The sequence below is a fragment of the Salvia hispanica genome, chromosome 4, assembly GCF_023119035.1.
Source record: "Salvia hispanica cultivar TCC Black 2014 chromosome 4, UniMelb_Shisp_WGS_1.0, whole genome shotgun sequence".
NCBI classification, from domain to species: Eukaryota; Viridiplantae; Streptophyta; class Magnoliopsida; order Lamiales; family Lamiaceae; genus Salvia; species Salvia hispanica.
Genome location: NC_062968.1, coordinates 36,842,553 through 36,864,638, shown reverse-complemented (window position 1 = coordinate 36,864,638; position 22,086 = coordinate 36,842,553). Strand labels below are relative to the sequence as shown.

At 37.2% G+C, this 22,086-nt stretch overlaps 4 protein-coding genes across 5 annotated transcripts; 3 read left to right on the top strand and 1 right to left on the bottom strand.

Annotated features, from left to right (window-relative positions):
- Positions 1 to 3,430: 3,430 nt before the first annotated feature.
- LOC125220541 (ABC transporter B family member 1) lies at positions 3,431 to 8,799 on the top strand. Of its 2 annotated transcripts, none has more exons than XM_048122703.1 (10): positions 3,431 to 3,839; positions 3,919 to 3,973; positions 4,043 to 4,218; positions 4,316 to 4,516; positions 4,589 to 4,764; positions 4,923 to 5,239; positions 5,316 to 5,539; positions 6,226 to 6,602; positions 6,671 to 7,385; positions 7,470 to 8,799. In XM_048122703.1, exons 1-10 carry the CDS (start codon positions 3,600 to 3,602, stop codon positions 8,718 to 8,720), a joined length of 3,732 nt encoding a protein of 1,243 aa, XP_047978660.1. In that variant the 5' UTR covers positions 3,431 to 3,599; the 3' UTR covers positions 8,721 to 8,799. The 2 variants fall into 2 exon arrangements, with proteins under 2 accessions (XP_047978660.1, XP_047978659.1); XM_048122702.1 differs by having other exon boundaries at positions 4,589 to 4,848.
- A 526-nt stretch (positions 8,800 to 9,325) lies between these two features.
- LOC125219075 (zinc finger protein 593) lies at positions 9,326 to 11,325 on the bottom strand. The gene is made up of 4 exons (XM_048120939.1): positions 11,175 to 11,325; positions 10,972 to 11,080; positions 10,823 to 10,885; positions 9,326 to 9,540 (listed from the first exon to the last, which is right to left on the bottom strand). The coding sequence occupies exons 1-4, from the start codon at positions 11,257 to 11,259 to the stop codon at positions 9,438 to 9,440; spliced, it is 360 nt and encodes a 119-aa protein (XP_047976896.1). The 5' UTR covers positions 11,260 to 11,325; the 3' UTR covers positions 9,326 to 9,437.
- A 4,452-nt stretch (positions 11,326 to 15,777) lies between these two features.
- On the top strand, positions 15,778 to 17,886 carry LOC125218674 (heavy metal-associated isoprenylated plant protein 6-like). Its single transcript, XM_048120394.1, has 5 exons — positions 15,778 to 15,879; positions 15,992 to 16,148; positions 16,504 to 16,721; positions 16,807 to 16,897; positions 17,064 to 17,886. Exons 1-5 carry the CDS (start codon positions 15,871 to 15,873, stop codon positions 17,642 to 17,644), a joined length of 1,056 nt encoding a protein of 351 aa, XP_047976351.1. The 5' UTR covers positions 15,778 to 15,870; the 3' UTR covers positions 17,645 to 17,886.
- Positions 17,887 to 19,230: 1,344 nt separating this feature from the next.
- On the top strand, positions 19,231 to 20,523 carry LOC125220999. The gene has a single exon (XM_048123121.1). It carries the CDS (start codon positions 19,231 to 19,233, stop codon positions 20,521 to 20,523), a length of 1,293 nt encoding a protein of 430 aa, XP_047979078.1.
- The last annotated feature ends 1,563 nt before the right edge of the window (positions 20,524 to 22,086 follow it).

The following is a 22,086-nucleotide window of genomic DNA, read 5'->3' as shown; positions in this document are numbered from 1 at the left end:
AGCACCATGCTGTGAAAAGGGACGACGTCGTTTCTGCTCTTTCTTGCTGTGTTTTTTTCCTTTTTACCAAGGGTTTAGTTCTATATGGAGTACTTATTAGTGATAGTACTAGTTAATTAACAATTCTTAATAACTAGAACTAATAAAAGACGCCGCATTTTTTATGTGTTTGTATAATACTAGCAGTAGTATTTTGTCATGATTATATATGTCTACAGTATTTAATTTTAATCAACAATTTTACAAAATTTGTTTATAATAGAAAAATGCAAGTTTGAAAATTAGTTTCTTTTAATATACAAAAAATACTAATCTAAAATAAAATTTAATACATTAAAATCATGGCAAAATAATTTTTAAACATTCACTATTCTAACATATGGACTTCTACTCCTATTGGTTTAACAAATTTATTTATTTTCCAAAGTTCTATAACCAAATTAAAATAAGTGTTTAGTAAAAAAATAATTTTTTCTTTGAGCAATTAAATAATTATTTATACATGTAAAACGTAAATAATGTAAATTATACACACTAGTAATGTACATTTTATGTATATAATGTACTATCTCTAATAATGTAGACATAATTATATTTTACATTATACGGGATAATACATTATAAGTACATAAACTGTATATTAAACGACATAAAATGCTATGGTTTGATGTTTGACGAAAGATAGGATTTTGATATGAATAAAGATGGGATCCCCTAATTCTCCGTCCGCGAATAGGAGTTTTGTTTTTCCATTTTAGTCTGTCTGCGAATAGGAGTTTCAGTTCATAATTACTATAAAATTTCAAATTCGCGGACGGAGGGAGTATACAATTTAACTCCTAATTCCATAATTTTTTTAAATTCCAAATTCAATTTATTTTAGTTTTTTGATAATAATAGTATTATGCAAATTTTATTAAACTAACTTTTGTTTTGTTGTTACAAAAATATAATAAAAAAAATTTAATTATCAAAGAAATGGAAGTATAAAAAAGGAAGAAAAGAAACGAATAAAAAAAGAATGTGGTGTCTTTTACTATTATTATACTGAAGTTGCAGAACTAAAGGTAAGAAAGGAAAAAGCATTTGGAAAAAAAGGAAATAAAACGCAGCAAGAAAGAGCAGAAACGACGTCGTCCCTTCGCACAGCATGGTGCTGTGATTCCTCTCCACTGCAGAGGATCCAGTCCCCTTCGTCGTTAGCCTATTTGTCATCTAATACATACACCACACGTTTCCACCTTCTATCCATTATTATGTACGTAAGATTTAAGTTGATACAAAAATATCACAGAATATTACTCCTATTAATATTTAATGATCAAGGATTTACAAATTACAGCACCTGGATTACTAAATTTTGTCACGGCATCAGTGGATTCCATTACATCTGCAGCCCTGGATTTCAGTTATTGAAATTTTTAGAATCTTTCTACCTAGTATCGTCATACTTTTAAAATCTTGGATTTTTAATGAATAAATTTTAGTCTTTAAAGGAAGCGTGGGTCTTTGCGTTGTGGGAAACAACTTATTATCATAGTTTAATTAAGATAAGAAAATTATTAAAATTTCAAAATTAGTACTATATTCTATTAATGATTTATAATGATAAAATGCAAACTCTAAATATTGTACAAACTACAAACTATAATCTGGACAACCAGAAAATGTCAATAAACGACAAAATAACAGCTACAGAAAATTTCAACACAATATTAATACAGCATCAACCGTTGACACTGTGTTCACATTTTCTGTTGATGTTATTTAGTCATCTGTTGACATTTTCTGACGGTCCAGATCATAGTTTGGAGTTTGTACAATATTTAGAGTTTGCAAATGATCACATTCCTTCTATTAAAAGTCATAAAATATACTGAAATCCTAAAATTGCATTTGATTGAAAATGATAAAGTACATAATCTAAAATGTATAATATGTTGTTATTGCCAATGTTTGCCCAAATGTATTCAACTAGATCTTGTTGGAGTATGTCATTGGTGGCGGAATCATATGACGACTTCTGACTGCGTAGTTAGCCGCTGAACGGAGCTTGACGACCTAGAGCATCTTCGTCGAACCAATTAATCATGTTTGGTCCTTTAGTGACTCCTCAACAAAGTAATCCTTCACGGGCCTTTCCGCAAAGTGTTCTCGCTCACGATGAACCTATCACCTAGTTTTTGGTTTAGTTATCTGAGAATTCACATAATGACATAAGTATTGATCATGAGCTCATTGAACAATCACAATAAGATTGTTAACCTCATCGGGTTTGGATGGGGGACTGTGCTAAAAGCCACATCAGGGGGTGTTGTTCCAAACAATCAATTATTTTATATTAAATAAAATTAATATTTTAATATTATTTTTTATAAATAAAATATGTGTGTATTTGAGCACAGCACCCCTTGCTGTGACTTTTAGCACAACAGGGGATCCGGATCCAACCTCATCCTCCAATGAATTGTTCTCATTGCTGGCATTCATACATGTATTGAAAGGAAAATATTGAAAATTGAGATGATTGGCGAAAGATGTGAGCATTGAATTTGGCTAAAGAGATATTTATATACTAGATGTAGATGGTATTGGGAGATTAAAAAATGTAAAATTTATAAAAAAAAATTAGGTCAAAATCCATTGAGTAGTGGATATATACTGAAGCAAGAAACTTGGAGGGTACTATTCTCCATGTGTTATGCACAAAATGCTGTGTTCAATAAGTTTCCTTGCAACTGTGGAAAACTAATGAAGTGAAATTGACCATTAGTAAAATGAAGAAAAAGATACTCCTAATACTCCCTTTGTTTAAGCCTAAGTGAGATATTTCATTTTTCAAATGTTTTAGAAAAATAATACTTGAAGAAAAAATAAAATAAAAAAGAGAATAAGATAAAAGAAAGTATAAAAAAGTAAAGAAAGTGTGAAAAAGTAAAAAAACTATATCTTCCATATTATTATTTCTATTACTTTAGTCTCAACTTTAAAAGAGAGGGTGAAAAAGGGGTAAAGCGCGGCGGATTTATAGGAGACAGACAGACATTGAGGAATAGTTTGATGATGGATTTTCACTCAAGCGTGGACCTCAAGCCTCACATTATACACCGTCAAAACTGCAAATTTTAACATTTGTTTAACCAAAATTACTACTCCTCCATCTTGCTTTGGAATTGGAATCTGTGTTTGGTCAAAAACCCAATCTCAAGTTCACATACAGTATTATTTGTCGGGTGCCACCTTAGCATCCCTATCATCTGTCAATTTGATGTCACTTGTGCGTGTGTTCCTATTTTTACCTGACGCTGTAAAAACACAACTCCTACATTTCACCAATAAAGCCATCTGAATAGAGATTGAGAAAAATTGTCCCATCATTTGCAGGCGTTGAACAAAAAATAATAAATAGTAATTTTAATAATAGCAGTGTAGGAGTAAATAAAGAATGAGAGAAGAGGAGTGGAGATGGAGTGAAAGTTGAAACTCACACTCACACCATCTCAAACTCTCCCTCTATTAAATCCCCAAACACCACACCCACATCCTCAGCTGCTGCTATTCCTTCTCCAACTCAACTACAACAAAACCACATCCCCACCATGGAAGTTGAGGCCACCGCCGCCGACCCGGAGAAGCCCGCCTCGCCTCCGCCGGTTGTGCTCAAGGACCTCTTCCGCTTCGCCGATGGATTGGATTACGCTCTCATGGGAATCGGCTCAGTTGGCGCGATTGTCCATGGCAGCTCCCTCCCTCTGTTTCTCAGATTCTTCGCTGATCTCGTTAATTCTTTCGGCTCCAATGCCAACGATGTTGATAAGATGACGCACCAAGTTTTGAAGGTCCCAGATTTTCCACTTTGTATTTCTGAATATCGACAAATGCTACTTACATTACTATTCCTTTCTTGCTGGTTTTCAGTATGCGTTTTACTTTCTTGTGGTTGGAGCTGCGATATGGGCGTCTTCTTGGGCAGGTGAGATTTTCCCATCTTCCTCATTTTATCTATTAAAAATACTAGATTGGTAAATGGATGAGTTTGCAGAAATATCGTGCTGGATGTGGACTGGTGAGAGGCAGTCCACTAAGATGAGGATCAAGTATTTGGAGGCGGCTTTGAACCAAGACATTCAATTCTTCGACACACAGGTGAGGACATCCGATGTTGTTTTCGCCATCAACACCGACGCCGTCATGGTCCAAGATGCCATTAGTGAAAAGGTGAAAAAAAAAGGATCTTTTTCCGCGTGTGACTGTTAAAAAAAAAGTTAGTCGTCCAGTTCTTGATTCGGCATTTTGTGATTGTTTTTTTGGGCAGTTGGGGAATTTCTTGCACTACATGGCTACGTTTGTTTCTGGATTTGTGGTGGGGTTCACCGCGGCGTGGCAGCTAGCTCTTGTCACGCTCGCCGTGGTTCCCCTCATCGCCGTGATCGGAGGCATCCACGCCACCACGCTCTCCAAGCTCTCCGCCAAGAGCCAGGATGCTCTGTCGGAAGCAGGAAACATCGCTGAACAGGTGAAATATTCATGATTAATTATAGTCTATGATGAAGGTTGGATTGGCCTATTGACTAATGTTATATTGCAGACTATAGCTCAAATTCGGACAGTATTGGCGTACGTGGGAGAGTCGAGGGCATTGCAGTCGTATTCAGCAGCGTTGAGAGTTGCTCAGAGGCTCGGATACAAGATTGGATTGGCCAAAGGGTTGGGACTTGGAGCTACTTATTTCACTGTTTTCTGCTGCTATGCCCTTCTGCTCTGGTATGGAGGCTACTTGGTTAGGCACCATTATACTAATGGAGGTCTTGCTATTGCAACCATGTTTGCTGTCATGATTGGTGGCCTGTATGTTCATTACTCCTATCTGTTTTTTCAAAATCATATTGTTTTGGACTTAATACATTTCTTTCATTTCATAGTGCTTTGGGGCAATCTGCTCCCAGCATGGCTGCATTTGCAAAGGCAAGAATTGCAGCTGCTAAAATCTTCCGAGTGATAGACCATAAGCCGGGCGTTGTCTCAGACAGTGAATCCGGCCTGGAGTTGGAAGCCGTAACCGGAAAATTGGAGCTCAAAAATGTTGATTTCTGCTACCCTTCAAGGCCAGAAACTCAAATACTTAACAATTTCAGTCTCACTGTTTCCGCTGGGAAAACAATAGCCCTTGTCGGAAGCAGTGGCTCGGGTAAAAGCACGGTGGTGTCCCTCATCGAGAGATTCTATGATCCCTCCTCAGGTGATTATCACCATCCCATATCCTTCCTCGTTGTTATTTCAATCAAGGGGTGGTTAATAATCGCGTATTTTTGCAGGGCAAGTGCTGCTAGACGGTCATGACATAACAACGTTGAAGTTGAGATGGCTGAGGCAGCAGATTGGGCTGGTGAGCCAAGAGCCTGCTCTGTTTGCCACAACCATCAAAGAAAACATACTGTTGGGCAGAGGGGATGCAAGTTTAGTCCAGATTGAAGAGGCTGCGCGAGTTGCCAATGCACATTCATTCATTGCAAAGCTCCCGGATGGCTATGACACTCAGGTTAGATTGTGATGTTCTTGCATCACATTAATATTTGGCTTGCACTTCAATTATGATTGCTTATGGTGTACCTACTCATCAATGCTGGATTGATTTGGAGAGAGACCTAACAACACGTTAGTTAGATATCTAGACTTTGTTTTTGGGCCCTCTGCTCAAATCTTCGCCATGTTCACTTCACCTTAAATGTTCATCAACTTCACATGCTGCATTAAAAAAAGGCATGGATCTCACACACTGCCGCGGACTAAATGGGATTGTTTGGTCAACAATCAAACCTAAACATTTTCTATTAAAGTCAAAAGTGTGGAAATGTTTGGTCATGCATTAAAAATAAAAGGTAACATGGTTTGCAGTAACAATGCATGTGCAGAGTATTGGTGGGTTTCTACTTTCTATTCATTCTTGAATTTCTCTAATTATTGGGAAATGGTCAAACCAGAGGATCAAGAATTAATGCCACTAAACTAGGATAACACGAGGAGAAAGAAATACTATATTTTTTTGAGTAAGAACTACTAAGAGTGGGATGTCAAATGAGATATAAGGACTTTGCATTTGATGTTTGTTGCCTAAAAAATGAACAAAACAACAGTTCACAAATGGCCAATTTCAAGAAAGTTAAATTTCATTAATAAGAAAATCTAGTTATCTCTTCTTGTTTTGATGCACTTGGATGGTGGCAGGTCGGGGAGAGAGGGGTCCAGCTGTCGGGCGGGCAGAAGCAGAGAATAGCTATAGCAAGGGCAATGCTCAAGAATCCAGCCATCTTGCTCTTGGATGAAGCAACCAGTGCATTAGATTCCGAGTCGGAGAAGCTAGTGCAAGAGGCCCTTGACCGTTTCATGATTGGAAGGACTACTCTAGTTATCGCCCATCGCCTCTCCACCATCCGAAAATCTGACCTTGTTGCTGTGTTGCAGCAAGGCAGTGTCACTGAAATCGGGAATCACGATGAGCTCTTAGCCAGGGGAGAAAGCGGCATCTACGCCAAGCTAATCAGAATGCAAGAAGCAGCAGCTAATGAAGCGGCTCTCAATAATGCCAGGAAGAGCAGTGCAAGGTATTAAAATGTCAAGTTTTGATTGGATTAAGATTTACTAGTATTTATGTGGTTTGATTCCTCTGCAGGCCTTCTAGTGCGAGGAACTCGGTGAGCTCGCCAATAATCACTAGAAATTCGTCCTATGGAAGATCGCCTTACTCGAGAAGACTGTCCGACTTCTCCACCTCGGACTTTAGCCTCTCCTTAGATGCTGGATACCCTAACTATCGCCATGAAAAGCTTGCGTTTAAGGAGCAAGCAAGCTCATTCTTGCGTCTTGCAAAGATGAATTCACCCGAGTGGAGTTATGCCTTGTTTGGCTCGATAGGCTCAGTCGTCTGTGGCACTCTCAGTGCATTCTTTGCGTATGTGCTGAGTGCTGTTCTTAGTGTCTACTACAGCCCGAATCATGCCTACATGATAAGGGAGATCGCAAAATACTGCTACCTCTTGATTGGTGTGTCGTCAGCCGCCCTCATTTTCAACACAATGCAGCATTACTTCTGGGATAGAGTCGGGGAGAACTTGACAAAACGTGTCAGGGAGAAGATGCTGGCTGCAGTCGTGAAGAACGAAATGGCGTGGTTCGATCAGGAAGAGAATGAGAGCTCGAGAGTTGCAGCTAGGCTAGCTCTGGATGCGAACAATGTTAGGTCTGCAATTGGAGACAGGATTTCTGTTATAATGCAGAATTCTGCTCTCATGCTTGTTGCCTGCACTGCTGGCTTCGTGTTGCAGTGGCGCCTCGCCCTCGTCCTCGTTGCTGTCTTCCCCATCGTCGTTGCAGCAACTGTTTTACAGGTACAAGTAGATTTATTCATAGTTAAAAGTCATACATTAGTAACAAAAAAAAGTGCTAACTTTTAGCTTTTTGGGGGTAAACAGAAAATGTTCATGAATGGATTCTCCGGTGACTTGGAAGCTTCGCACGCTAAAGCGACGCAGCTGGCCGGGGAGGCTGTAGCCAATGTGAGAACCGTTGCAGCATTCAATTCGGAAGAGAAGATCGTCGGCCTATTCAGCTTGAGCCTCAACACTCCCCTAAGGCGTTGCTTTTGGAAGGGGCAGATAGCTGGGAGTGGCTATGGCATTGCTCAGTTCTTGCTCTACGCCTCCTACGCGTTAGGCCTGTGGTACGCTTCTTGGCTGGTGAAGCATGGCATCTCTGACTTCTCGAAGACGATACGTGTCTTTATGGTGCTGATGGTCTCCGCCAATGGCGCTGCTGAGACGCTCACCCTCGCCCCCGATTTCATCAAGGGAGGCCGCGCAATGCGGTCCGTGTTTGAGCTCCTAGACCGCAAGACCGAGATAGAACCAGACGACCAAGACGCCATCACTGTCCCTGATAAGCTCCGTGGCGAGGTTGAATTCAAGCACGTGGACTTCGCATACCCTACGAGACCCGATGTGTCAGTCTTCCGCGACCTGAACCTCCGTGCTCGGGCAGGGAAGACCTTGGCCCTTGTCGGCCCGAGTGGCTGTGGGAAGAGCTCAGTGATCGCCCTGATACAGAGATTCTATGAGCCTTCGTCCGGTCGCGTGATGATCGATGGGAAGGATATAAGGAAGTATAATCTAAAGTCATTGAGGAGACACATAGCTGTGGTGCCGCAAGAGCCGTGCCTCTTTGGGGCAACGATCTACGAGAACATCGCCTACGGGCACGAAGCAGCAACGGAGGCAGAAATAATAGAGGCAGCAACGCTGGCAAATGCGCACAAGTTCATATCGTCGTTGCCAGAGGGGTACAAGACGTATGCTGGGGAGAGAGGGGTGCAGCTGTCGGGGGGGCAGAAGCAGCGGGTGGCCCTGGCTCGGGCATTCCTGAGGAAGGCGGAGGTGATGCTGCTGGACGAGGCGACGAGTGCGCTGGATGCGGAGTCGGAGAGATGCATACAGGAGGCACTGGAGCGGGCGTGTGGAGGGAAGACGACGATTGTGGTGGCGCATAGGCTGACCACGATCAGAAGCGCGCACGTGATAGCGGTGCTGGATGATGGCAAGGTGGCGGAGCAGGGGTCGCATTCGCATCTGTTGAAGAACTGCCCGGAGGGGGTGTATGCGCGGATGATACAGCTGCAGAGATTGGGGAATGCTTCCACTTCTTCAACGCAGTCAGCGATTTGTATGTAGCCTTGTTTTGTTTATATATTGTGGATTATCTAATTATAGCCTTAAAAAACTGGTCTTACAAATGTGGCCTTCAATCAAACATTAATCGACCTACCTCTCTCATAACTCATAACCCAACACCCAACACTTTGGTGTTGGTGAACCGAAACAGAAAACAATTACAACTCCTCCTAAAAATAATACTCACCACCAGTATACTAAAGAAATTCTTACTTGGGAGAATTCAAATTTCGCCATGGCTAACTTTCATGTTAAGAATCTGTACAAAAGAAGTTGACAGCTAATTGACTTGGACCGCTGAAAATTTTATGCCATTCGAATATTTAATCCTAGACGTTTTGTCCTTTAAATTTTTGGATTTTAAGATCGTTCTTTTCAAACCATAAATTAAAAATAATCAGAATTAAGTATAATTTGATTTATTTATTCCCAACCTAATGTATACTACTTTATAACTTTTTCAGCTCCACTTTAGTTACAAAATTTGGGATTTTAAGAATTCAATTTCCGGAAATTTCAAATTATATTATGGATTTGTATTCTCTAAAAGTTAAGATTCTTGTTCTCGCAGACAAAAATACGATCAAAAATAGAATTCTCAGCCCTAACTCCTAAGCCACTAGTTGTATCATTGTAATAAACAAGGGGTAAAGGCAGGGAGCCTAGAATTCGTACAACCACAAACTCCAGGAATGTAAAAAAAACACAGGAATAAGTTTACATTGCCATTAACTTGGGGCCATTGTCTGGCTTGCCCATTCCAGCAGCTAGATCAGCATCCAGTTGCGTGTGCGGTGCAGGTCCCAACATTATCTTCACACTGCAGTAAAGGTAGGTTAGCATTCTAATACAAGTGCTGAATGCAGCATGTTGATCATTTAAAGCAACACAAAAAAACCCAGGTTCCAGTATTTCTCCACTTGGCTGAAGTTTTAGTTCTGCAAATATTCTTTTCATCCTATACTGATAAATCATAAGTTCAGCAAATCTAATCTACTAAGGCAATTGCTAAATAAGTATCCCCATTCTCAACTATTCTAAAACTGAGCACTTAATCATAACAATAACCACAACAGAATGTCCTTTCCCATGCTAAAAACAGTTGAATTAGGTCAAGTGTTCAGTAACACAGTAGGCCGTGTCCTGCACCAGACAGCACCATTTCCATACAAGTTCATTGCTCTCGGCATATATTAGCTTGCATATAATACTCTACTTTTACTTTTAAGATTATATACTTCTAAGTTCAATGCTCTCTCTGCATATACATACTCTTATAGTTACTTATTTGGAGTATAATTCAAAACTTCATATAAATCTACAATGTTGTATTAATGATGAATTTTCTAATACGAATCCTATTTGTTGCATTATATTAATAGAACAAAATCAGAAATTCAATGGCAATTGAAGCTGATGATTTTGTACTATTATTTATGCTAAGACGAACAAAACAAAATCACTATATATAGAAAATAAACTGAAATTAGCCCTTCCAAGTCATCAAAAAATCTATGTAGCCAAAATTCTCATAGTCTTCCAAACAGCTTATTTAAGGGCTAATAATAGTTTATTTTATATATTTTGGTGTAGTTCTATTAAATATATAGGCAAGAATATGATTCATATCAGAAAATCTATGATTAATACAAATAGTTACTGTACAACATTAGACTTATACTTATAGATTTATATCAAGTGCCTACTTATAAGAAAAAAAATATGTATATCCTACTAAAATGTTGAAGTAGCATAAACAATAAGAAAAGTGTGATAGCATATGCAGAAAAAGAAAGAGAGAGAGTATTAAATTTGTATACTGTGTTATCCAAGCAAAAGGTAATGACGATCTTCTTAATAAGATGTGGAGTATAATTATTAGAGTTTGCTAGCTACAAAGCGACTCAACAGAAAATCCAATACGATAAACCCATCTGATTCTTGAGAAATCACCATATTTTCAGAATCTCAACGCTTTGAATTACATCATGCCTTTGTGCTCAGGGTAAAAAATTTCTTCTAGGGTTATGATATGAGTGCTAAATAACCAACTGATAATATGCCAAAATTCTTAGATAAAAGATGGAACAAAGCAAACTTACCGCTTCCTATGGCGTTTGGTCTTGAAATGTTCGTCTCTGACAGTCACATTAGCAAAATAGCGACTGCAAAACGGATGAAAAATCAAATTTTGAATAATGATCAATAGAGTAGTTGACAATAACAACAAATTTGTGAATTAGAACACTACTCGCAGTGAAAACAATAGTACTGCCCCATTCCCGGAAGATCTTCATCCACAGGCAAGGGCTGTCTGTCTTCCTCCCCTTTCTGAAGCTCATCGTAAACGGCGTCGTCGCGTGAGCACTCCAGAGTCAAGGAAATCATGTTTTCCACAGCAAAAAAGAAATTAGCGAAACAGAAATTCCTCAGAAATTATCAATAAAAGGATATCCTTGACGAGAAATTTGGATCGCCTGAAAGACTTGTGAGAATAGCGGCGCTTCTTCACACTCCTGTGCGGACACTTTCCACCCATTGTAGGTTTGAGTTTTGATTTGGTTGGGATTCAGAAATCAAAAACCCTAGCTCAAGCATATAACACAAAACTTATTGGGCCAAGCATATGAGTCGGCTTGTGGATGGGATCAACACAAAACTTATTGGGCCATGGCAGTACAGATGACTCAGGAGCTTTCAAACCCTATAACATGTTGGACTAGGTTTTATACCATCAAATACTAGTGTTTTTTTACCCCCTTGTCTAGAAACATGAATTTTTAAAAAATGCTTAGTATTAAGTAGAAGAAATAATAATTATTAAATGTAAGAGAAAATAAAGTTAAAAAACATTAAATTGGACTCTACAAAATTGAAACTCACCGTTCACCAATTTATCCCCAAATTTATTTAAATCTGCGTCAAATATAAGTTTGAAAATTGATTGGAACATAAATTGTACAAAAATTAAAAACTTCTACAAAAAATAATCTTTTTTGTCATTTTGGAACGTCGTCTCGTTTCTAAAAAATGAAAAGTTTTTGTTTCATCTTTTTTCACTTTTTCTCCTTTTTCTCATATCTTACTCATTTTTTCTCATCATCTTTTTTATTTTATCAATTTCTTATTAAAACTCCTGTCTCCATATAGATAATTTTTTTTATGACCGAGGGAGTAGTATAAAATAACTTGGTTTAATTATCGTTAGCTCAATTTCGGCATTGGACATCCTAAAATATGATCATGGACAAGCTATTGCAGTTTCCTCAGCTAGTTATTATAAGAAAAAATCATTATATCCAGGTGCTTTAGGAACTCCACTTGATTTTTAGTATTAAATTCGAATTCCAATCTTCGTTTTGGTATGAGTTCTGAATTCCAATCCTCAAACTAAAATATTATGGACTACGCATTCAAAATTATATGAGAAACAAGGTTCTCAAATAATATCAATTAGTTATAACTAGAGATGTCAATCGCGGATTGCGGGTCAATCGGATGTGGGCTAATCGGGTTGTGATTTCTTTTGGGTTATGAAAGTTTAGCCCTAACCCTGAAAGCTGGTTTTCGGGCTAGTCCAACGGGTTAATCGAGTTGGTACCGATAAGATTAACATGCGATCAATCCAATAAATAATGATGAAAATTAGTTATATTCACAAAAGGTTAAATTTTTAATTATGATAAATTTGAGATATATGCTTAAACTCAATCATAAACATGACCAAATACTAGTATTTGAGATATTTCGTGAAAATTTTAATGCATGTTTTAGAAATTTAAATATTTTTATAGTAAATTTGAAGTTTTTAATTTATTTATTTATTATTATATTAATAAATATTTATATATCATTTGTATATTTAATATAAAATTGAAAGTTACTTTTTTTAGTTATCTATAGTATAAAATTAATCAATGAAGTGTCGAATTAGGAGTAAAAACATATAATAATATAAATATTTTATCGGATTTTCGCTCTAGCCCATCGGGTTTTTATGTCTGGCCTTAACAGGTTGTGGGTTAATCGGATGTAGGCTAATCGAGTTTTAATTTATCGGGCTACAAATTTCCGGCTCTAATCCTATAAATTTGTCGGGCTATTCGGGCCAACCCACAAGTTGCGGCCTACACTAACATCCCAGTTACAATGACGCTACAGGACTACCAAAATAATGTTAAAAAGTAAAATGCATTATTATATGTAACAATATAAAGAAAACGAATAAACTCTGCACCATGTTTTATTAATGGCTACATTTTAGGCTATAAATTATTTGGTTATATGTCATGGGTTACCTACCTAAACCTATAAGCATACGCGTACCAAAAATTTGACCTCTGAAATATTAGTTCAATTGATTAGTGATGTTCTGGAGTAGGAGAAATTCAATGTAATTATTCGTAGCGACTGACACAAGCAAATTCGCAGTTACATATAATAATCAAGAAAATAGATTAAAAAAATATGAAGTCTTAGTACTCTAATTTCTCTGACAAGCTTATCACAAATTTATTCACAACACACACTGTATCACTCCATATATTTGTTAATGTACTCCCACTCTCAACTCATTTTATTTGAGTACATAATTTGTAAACGTGGTCATAGTAGTACACCTTATTAAAATAAAGATTGCAAGGGAAAAAATAATTGTCACTGAAGCTGAGAAGAATATTGCGTAGGACGATAAAACATAAGATATGCAAGATTCTATTTATTTGAATAAGATTATTGATAACAACCGAATAAAATGTTCACCAAACGCATGTTTAAGTGGCAATAATCCTCCAATCACATTCCCTTTGTTGAGTATTATACGTGTAATTGTTGGAAGATAAGGTCTTATACTTACTAACTGTTACACAAAGGACAAAAGAATCGTTCTCATTTTCTTTTTGTAAGATGCCATAATTTTTTAAATCAAATTTTAAACTTTCTCATTTATTTATTTATATAAATTATATGTGTGGTCTTTGTGTAAATATACTTAAAATACATTACACGATTACACTACTCTCTCCGTCCCATAATAGATGCCAAACCTTTCTTTTTAGTTTGTCCCACAAAAAATGTCACATTTCTTTTTTTTGTAAAAAGTTCACTCTCACATTAATATAAATATATTATTTTCTCTTTCCACTTAACACACAAAATAATACCTCCTAAAATATCGCGTCAATCTCCAAGTGTGACATTTACCTATTCCATGTCGATCCAAACACAATCAAGTGATTTAAAACGATTGGCTGCACGATCAGGCCGATTGAAGGCGTGATCAGGCCTTGAAGGAACTACGTGATGACTTTGTTGTTCTGAATGTTCAACAAACCAAGCTTATGGCGAAGCTTCAAGCCGATAATGAAGATGATTATCCAGTCTTGGATGGTTCATATTCGTCTGCTCAATACTTTGTGACGCGACAAATGGAGGTTGCACTGCAATAAAAAAATTATTAAAGACATTTTTAATGCAATTGATAATGCTAATTTGTGTTTTTAAATATGTCACCAACGATTCAAAAAGCGTCTTTATTGTTGGTATTCCAATTAAAATTAGAGGACGCAAATGGATGTGTCCTAAAAAAATTAAAAAATTAAGTTAATTTGTCATTAATTTAGGAATACTTTGTTTTGCAACCTAAATATTAATTATTTTTAAAAAATTTCCAATACAAGTAATTGCATCACAAATTTTGTGTCTTAAAAGTAAGGAATAAGTTTGTTTTCAATGTTGATTTCTAGTCTTCAATGGTATTCATCTAAATGGATGGATTTTTCGATGCAACGTGGATAAAACGCAGGCGAAAAATGTCGTAATATGTACAATTATCTTGCTACCCAAAATCTATGAAGTCATTTTCCATCTCATCAGTTTGGCGATATTTATTTTATGAATTATTATTAAATGTTGTTATTACAATTTTTAAAATATTAATAGTACATTCCCCAATTTTATTTGAGAATTACATTCTCCAATAAAATACTGCATCTTAATTTTTTAGAAACCAATAAACTATACAAAAACCAATTCAGCACCTAAATCAAGTAGCACCTTATTTCTTAAAAAAAAAAAAAAAAAAAAAAGAAAAAAAAAAGAAAGAACTTCTACATCCCCGTCTTAAGAACAACTATATATGAATGTCTATGATTCAGTATTTGAATTGAAACTAACTGGAACACCATATTGATTTGTGACTCATCAATGTCAATGACAAATTTGTAAGTACTATGAGTTTAAACTTTTTATTGTTATTTTGAGTTCCAGGGAGATTCAATTCCACATTTATCTCATCAATAAAAAAAAGAAAGAAAAAAGGCAAATCACTATAATATCTGTCAACAAAATAGTCCTTGAACTAGTAGTCCTTGTCAATCATGTTTCGTGACATTGAGAAAGAATTTCGATAATATTGCCATATTATTTCCATAGGTAAATAGACAACTGAACAAAACAATGTAGTACATGAGAAAGAGTGTTACTCTTCTACAAACACAATGCAAAGTGACAGAACAAATTTATTTATTCTTAATCTTGTCCTAAGTAAACTATAATTTTACCAAATCAAAGTATTTCATGAAAAAGTTGAATGCACGTATGACCACACGTCTTTTACTAAGCTAATTCAATCACACATTTATACAAACCATTCTTATTATTGTTTTATTGGGTAATGATCTTTGGAGGTATGTGCAAAGTAATTAGTACCAAGTCCACCTAATTCGTTTGGAATTTGGAACAAGAAAATTTAGTGGGTAGAATAGTAATCTCACATGCTTAAGGGTCATGCTAATTAATTAGTAAGTAATTAGTCAAACACGGCTGATTTGTCACGTAAGCATCCAATTGATTCGGCCGGACATTCATGGCATGATACCATACATCCATACATACATGCAATGCATACATACTCCTAAAATTCAATTCTTCCATTTCTCTATAATTGTATTCGGTAGTGAATTTTGTCTTGGGTCTAATTTGGTGGGTGGGCCCCGCCCCTACGAAACAGCTAATTTTCTCTGTTCCTGGGTCTTTATATATCTCAACGGCTGCCTCCATATTTCCCTCTTCAAACCATTCATCACTTTCTGTTTCCACACTATAACCTATAATTCTTCCCCTATTAAGTAAAGAGAGGAGATTCTGTGAAATGGGAGAGGTAATTAATCACCTTCACCGCTTCAATTTTCATCTTAATTTTTTTTCTATTCATGAATTCTATTTCCTGTGATTATTGGCCGTTTTGCTCAGTTTTCTGTTCCCTCTTTCAGAAAGATGGAGAAAAGAAGGTAGAAGCGCCGGAGAAGAAGGCCGCAGACGCCGGAGGAAAGAAGGAGGAGGCCGGCCCGATCGCGGTCGTCATGAAGCTTGACTTGCATTGCGAAGGATGCGCCAAAAAGGTCAAACGCTCCGTTAGCCATTTCCAAGGTACTTAAATTTTTCATTAAAAAAAAAGAAATTAGTTGAATAATTTATATATTGGCAGATTAATTGCTCTAATTAGTAGTAGTACCGTGGTACAAGTGAAAATTACATAATGTTAGAAATCAAAGTGCCTAATTTTCTTGGGTGATAAGTTAGGTAAATAATGCAACTTAATATACAGTAAATTATCAGAGCAACAGTGTGTTCCGATATTATCTTGATTTGGTCGCAACCAACATAGAACTTTGCGGAGATAACAAGGAACAGAGAATTTTTCCGTTACCTTTTCAATTTCAAAATTCAGCATTATCAATTAAATATACATGGATAATAATTAGTATTATTGCGCTTTGTGAAGGTGTTGAGAAAGTGAAGACCGACTATGAGGCTAACAAGCTAACCGTCACCGGCAATGTTGACCCGGCGGCGCTGCGCGACAGGGTTGCGTACAAGACCAAAAAGAAGGTTGAGCTCGTATCTCCTCAGCCCAAAAAGGAAGGTGGAGATAAGAAGGCTGAAGAGAAACCTGAGAAGAAGGCAGAGGAGAAAAAGGGGGATGACAAGAAACCCAAAGAGGTGAATTTTAAAAATATTTTAGCTCACCATTTAATTTTTAATTAGTATTGTTAGCCGACTTAATAAATGTTTTACTATAATCCAGCCTGCGATTAGCACAGTGGTGATGAAAGTGAGGCTGCACTGTGACGGATGCGCACATAAGGTCAAGCGGGCAATAACAAAGCACATTGATGGTGAGTTTGGTTTCAAATTTATTGCATTTCATTCATATAGTATCATCAAATATTCAACTCTCAGAGTTAGGTATATATTAATTACTAAAAATATGACATCTCAACCTGTATAGTATGATGAAAATTTCATAAGTAATTAATTATGGTTGGTTTATTTTAATTATAGGGGTGCAGTCGGTTAAAGCTGACCTAGCAAAGGACTTGGTCACGGTGACCGGGACGATGAATGTGAAGGAGCTCACATCGTACTTGAAAGAGAAACTCAAGAGAAGTGTAGAAATCGTTCCTCCTCCGAAGAAAGACGATGGAGGCGGTGACAAGAAAGAAAAAGCAGGTGGCGGAGACAAGAAGGAAGGCGGAGGAGACAAGAAGGAGGAGAAAAAAGAGGGCGGAGGAGACAAGAAGGGAGCGGAGGCAAAGGCGGTGAGCGGTGGAGGAGAAGGAAGCAAAGGAGGCGAGGGAGCAAAGGTAGAAGTTAACAAGATGGAGTACCATGGTTTGAATCTACAAACGCACTACGCCATGCCTATTTACAACCAAAATTATTACAATCAAGATTATGGTCTCCCAGTTAACCACTATCAAGATTACCCACCTAACTATGCTTACGGTAACACTGGCTACGCCGTACAATACGCTTCGGGACCTCCCCCTCCCCCTCCAACGTATACGAACGCGAATATGGGCATGAACATGAACGATCAAATGTTCAGTGACGAAAATCCGAACGGATGCTCCGTGATGTGAACCGTGCTAGGTAGCGAAAGGGGTTGGGATTTATAAATGTAAATAAAAGTTAGAAAAAATTAAAAGAAAATACGTTATAGGAGAGGAAATTAGAAAATGAAATATATACATTGTAACGGTGTAGTATATGAATGCAAACCAGGGCAGGACCGGTGTTTGCGAGGTCGATTTATTGTTTGACTTGTATGTTGCTATCGATCAGTTGTTAGTTAATAAAATAAACTCAATTTTTGCTTCGCTAATCAAGTTTTATTTTAGATTATCTTTAGTCTGATTAATAAATTAATAGTGATGTGAGCCTCGCTCAGCCTGGTGTAGATACTTTGTTTTTTCATTTATCGTTAAAATGATTATGCCTTCTTATTCAAGGAAAAATTAACTTGTTAGGAGTACTAAATAATAATTATGTGACATTGAATTAATTAATGTAGAGCAGCCTGGTTGTTAGATCACTTGCGTCCACTTAATCTTGACAAATTAAAAGCGGCTATGTCGACCCTTACGGAGATTTTGGACGCTTTTACCCTCCAAAGTTAGACTTTTATATTACTCCCATTTATTATTGGGTTATGTACAATACTTCTAGTATACAATTAGAATTCTCTACAAATTTTTAGTTCATTAAATTTTTGTATCAATGACTCATTTTATTAGATCCGTACAATTTTCTTTTCAATAGGTCTATATACTATAATACTTTTTTATTTTAAATGTTTTTATACTTTTTTTTATCTGATTGGATCTTTATTTAATGGAATTCAGAATTAAATTAACTTTTTATGTGATGAAATTATTTATTTTTCTTTTTTCTCATATTAATTTTGGAATTAATTCAGTTTCAATATCAACTCAAGAATAATTGAAAAAATAAAAATTTATTAATATTGTCAGTTATCAATATATAAATTTATCATTTTCATGGATTCTTAAGTCGATATTGAAACTAGATTAATTTCAAAATAAATAAGAGAAAAGAGAAAAGTTAATTAAATTATGAAGTCCATTAAATAAATATTCAACCAAAGAATCTCTTAAATTAAAATGTAATAATATAAGGACACAATGAAATTTAAAAAATTAAAAAATAACCTAATGAAACAAAATATATTACTAGTATAAGTATCTAATGAAAAAAAATTGCAGAAGGACCTAATAAAATAAAATGCATTAGAACAATGACCATTAGATGTGTTTTGTCTTTATTTATTAATCTTCTGGGGGAGGAATTCATTGGAGTTAGAATTGCACGAAACATGAAATCCCATAAAATCGATGAAAATAAATTAGAGCGTCCACTATACAGGAGCCGCGGCCGGGCCATGGGAGAGCCGCGAGCCGCGGCTCCCTATAGTGAGAGGGGTGGGTAGCCGCGGCGGTGGCGGGGCGCGCCACGTTCGTGGCCTGGCCGCGGCGCTTGGGCGCGAGCCGCGGCCCTCCTATAGTGCCGGCCACGAGCCGCGGCTCCCCTTTTCCGATTTTTTTTTTTTTTTTAAATTTCTTCTACAAATATACCCATTTTTCCCCAATTTTTTACACCATTCCAATCTCCACTCTTTTCATTTTATCACAAATTATACTTTTGAAAAATGAGTTCCGGCGATGAGTTCCAACAATTGGTGGATAGGGAGTTCGATGAACTCGTTCAAGAGGTGCAACGGGAAGCAGAAGAGGAGGAGGCGGCGGCGGCGTTCGTTCGCCCGTTCTATCATCGGCGGACCATCTGGCGTGACCATGTCGGGGCACACCATCGGTTAGTAGAAGACTACTTTGGCGATAACCCCCGTTACCCAGCAGAGATTTTCCGTCGCCGCTTCAGAATGTCGCAACGGCTATTCATCCATATAGCGAATACATTGGCGCAGCGGTACAGGTGCTTCACATTGCGCAATGATGCTACCGGCCGACCCGGGTTGTCGACATATCAGAAGTGTACCGCTGCAATTAGGCAGCTTGCCTATGCCGGACCCGCTGATATGTTCGACGAATACCTACAGTTGGGTGAAACAACTGCTCTGACGGCGCTGAGGCAGTTTTGTAATTGTATCCAGGCCATCTTCGGTCCGGAGTATCTACGGAAGCCAAATGCCGATGAGTGCCAGAGATTGATAGATATGCACGGGCGAGTGCATAATTTTCCGGGGATGATGGGCAGCATCGATTGCATGCACTGGGAGTGGAGGAACTGCCCGGTTGCTTGGAAGGGGCAGTTCACATCTGGATTCAAAGGAAGACACCCAACAATGATACTGGAAGCTGTTGCTGACTACCGACTGCGAATCTGGCATGCCTATTTTGGTGTCGCAGGGTCGAACAACGACATCAACGTACCAGATTCATCCCATCTCTTCAATGATGAGTGTTGGGGTGAGGGTCCGACGGTCAGATTCATGGCCAACGGGACGCAGTACAACAGGGCATACTACTTAGCCGATGGGATATACCCTCGTTGGCCCGTGTTTGTCAAGACGATCCGGCAGCCGGTTGGGCCGAAACAATCCTATTTTGCGGCCAAACAAGAGAGTGCTAGGAAGGACGTTGAGCGTGCTTTTGGTGTCCTCCAATCGCGATGGGGCATTCTTCGGTGCCCGGTTCGACAATGGCACGAAAATGATGTCGCCTCCATCATGTATGCATGTATCATATTGCACAATATGATAATAGAGGACGAAGGATATTCTGCAGAGAACTGGGCACCGGAAGAGGGTGCAAGTACGAGTCACGGTGTTGCAACCGCCCCACTGCAGATGGGTGTACCGCGTAGTGATGCATACTTAATCCAACGGTTCGCCGATATGCGGAGGGAAACATCACATACGACACTGCAGGCTGATATGGTAGAAGAGGTTTGGAATCGTAGGGGAGGAGGGCGTAGAGCGTGATATGCGTTGGGAAAGTAGTTTATTAGAAGTCGAGAATTTTCGTTGTATAATTTTACCCCTTTGTATAATACAACGAAGATTTTGTTTTAATTTTAGTTCGTATGCATTTTTTCAATTATTATTGTAGTAGAATTAAAAAATAAACAAAATGGAAAAAATTAAATTTTTGGTGGCTTGGCCATGTCCACTATAGTGGGAAACATGGGCATTGGTGGCCCGGCCACGATTTTGTGGCCTGGCCACACTTTATGGCTTGGCCCGGCCATGTATAGTGGACACCCTTATATGCTGTCGAGTTTCCATTAATTATCTCATTTTTGTCATTTTTGTCTAATCCCTATTAATTGTCTATTTTAACTATTCTATTTTTAGTAACTGGACTTCAATACTCGTAACACATTCTACGCATAAATAAAATTAATAAAATATAGGACCACGTTTCACTAATTTTCAACTCTTACTTTTCTCAGAAAAATTAAACGATTTCTTAAAATCTATCCAATCTAATACTCCTATGTGTCAGTTAATGAGGAGAGGAGGGAGTATATCTGACACTTCCTACCGAAAAGTTTAACCAAGTGCATTGCATGGAGTGAAAGACAAGTCGTGAAAAAAAAGGCTTCCGTTAGCTTCTTCCTATGTTTGGAAAGCGTTTATGTGGAGTATTTTAAAAACTAGTATCACACCTGTGCGATGCACGAATTAATTTGATTTCATAAATATATTTATATTTAAAATTAATTATTTTTAAATACGATACAACTATATTATTTAAGGTTTAAAAATCGCAAACATGTAAAATAATTTAAATGTACAACCCCAAAACATTAAATTTAACAAATTTGGAAATCAACCAAGTGCATACACATTTTAAGATAATGGTATGGAATCTGCATTATTTATAAAATTAATCAAAGTTCCAATGACTAATTTTTTATATCTAACACAAAACAACAATCATAATTTTATAACTTGAATACCATTTACATAAAAAAAAAAATTAAAACAAAGCAATAATCATCAATACTAAGGAGACTTTTTAATACACATTATTAACAGTGGAATCACAAATACAGTCAACCTCGTTGATACAAATTAAAATTTTCAAAAAAATTCAAACAATCTTTCTTACGTTCCAGCCAAAAAATATATATTGCTTGCTATAATTGCACATGTAATTATTTCCAAGGTCAAGCCTAAAAGTAATTACACACTAAATATACGTTCGCCGTAACTTACGTCTCAACCCTATTTCCCCCTTATTTGCGGTCAACTAACAATTCGATATCAAATTTTATTATCTTAGAAGACATGTTATATTAATATTTACATTTGTAACTGAATGAAGGAAAATGTTACATCTCAATACCAATTCTCGAAATAAACTACAAATCTCATACTTCAATAACAAAAGTTTTAATTTTATGCTTAAACAATTGTATTCAACACCACAGTTCACGTAGTGTATATAATTCCTATAATGAGTTAATCAAATTTATCCAAGCCCAATTATAGAAAACCATAGAATAAAGAATAAAGGTTGTCAAAAGATGAAACCAGAGA

Bases quoted from the DNA above. Each gene is read 5' to 3' on its own strand.
- LOC125220999 (XM_048123121.1), top strand. From the start codon at position 19,231: ATGAGTTCCGGCGATGAGTTCCAACAATTGGTGGATAGGGAGTTCGAT.
- LOC125220541 (XM_048122702.1), top strand. From the start codon at position 3,600: ATGGAAGTTGAGGCCACCGCCGCCGACCCGGAGAAGCCCGCCTCGCCT. The intron at 5,540-6,225 runs GTTAGATTGTGA...GGATGGTGGCAG, and splicing joins CGGATGGCTATGACACTCAG to GTCGGGGAGAGAGGGGTCCA. The intron at 7,386-7,469 runs GTACAAGTAGAT...GGGGGTAAACAG, and splicing joins TTGCAGCAACTGTTTTACAG to AAAATGTTCATGAATGGATT.
- LOC125219075 (XM_048120939.1), bottom strand. From the start codon at position 11,259: ATGGGTGGAAAGTGTCCGCACAGGAGTGTGAAGAAGCGCCGCTATTCT. The intron at 11,081-11,174 runs ATATCCTTTTAT...TGGAGTGCTCAC, and splicing joins ATCCAAATTTCTCGTCAAGG to GCGACGACGCCGTTTACGAT. The intron at 10,886-10,971 runs GTAGTGTTCTAA...TCCGTTTTGCAG, and splicing joins TACTATTGTTTTCACTGCGA to TCGCTATTTTGCTAATGTGA.
- LOC125218674 (XM_048120394.1), top strand. The intron at 16,149-16,503 runs GTACTTAAATTT...CGCTTTGTGAAG, and splicing joins CTCCGTTAGCCATTTCCAAG to GTGTTGAGAAAGTGAAGACC. The intron at 16,898-17,063 runs GTGAGTTTGGTT...TTTTAATTATAG, and splicing joins AATAACAAAGCACATTGATG to GGGTGCAGTCGGTTAAAGCT.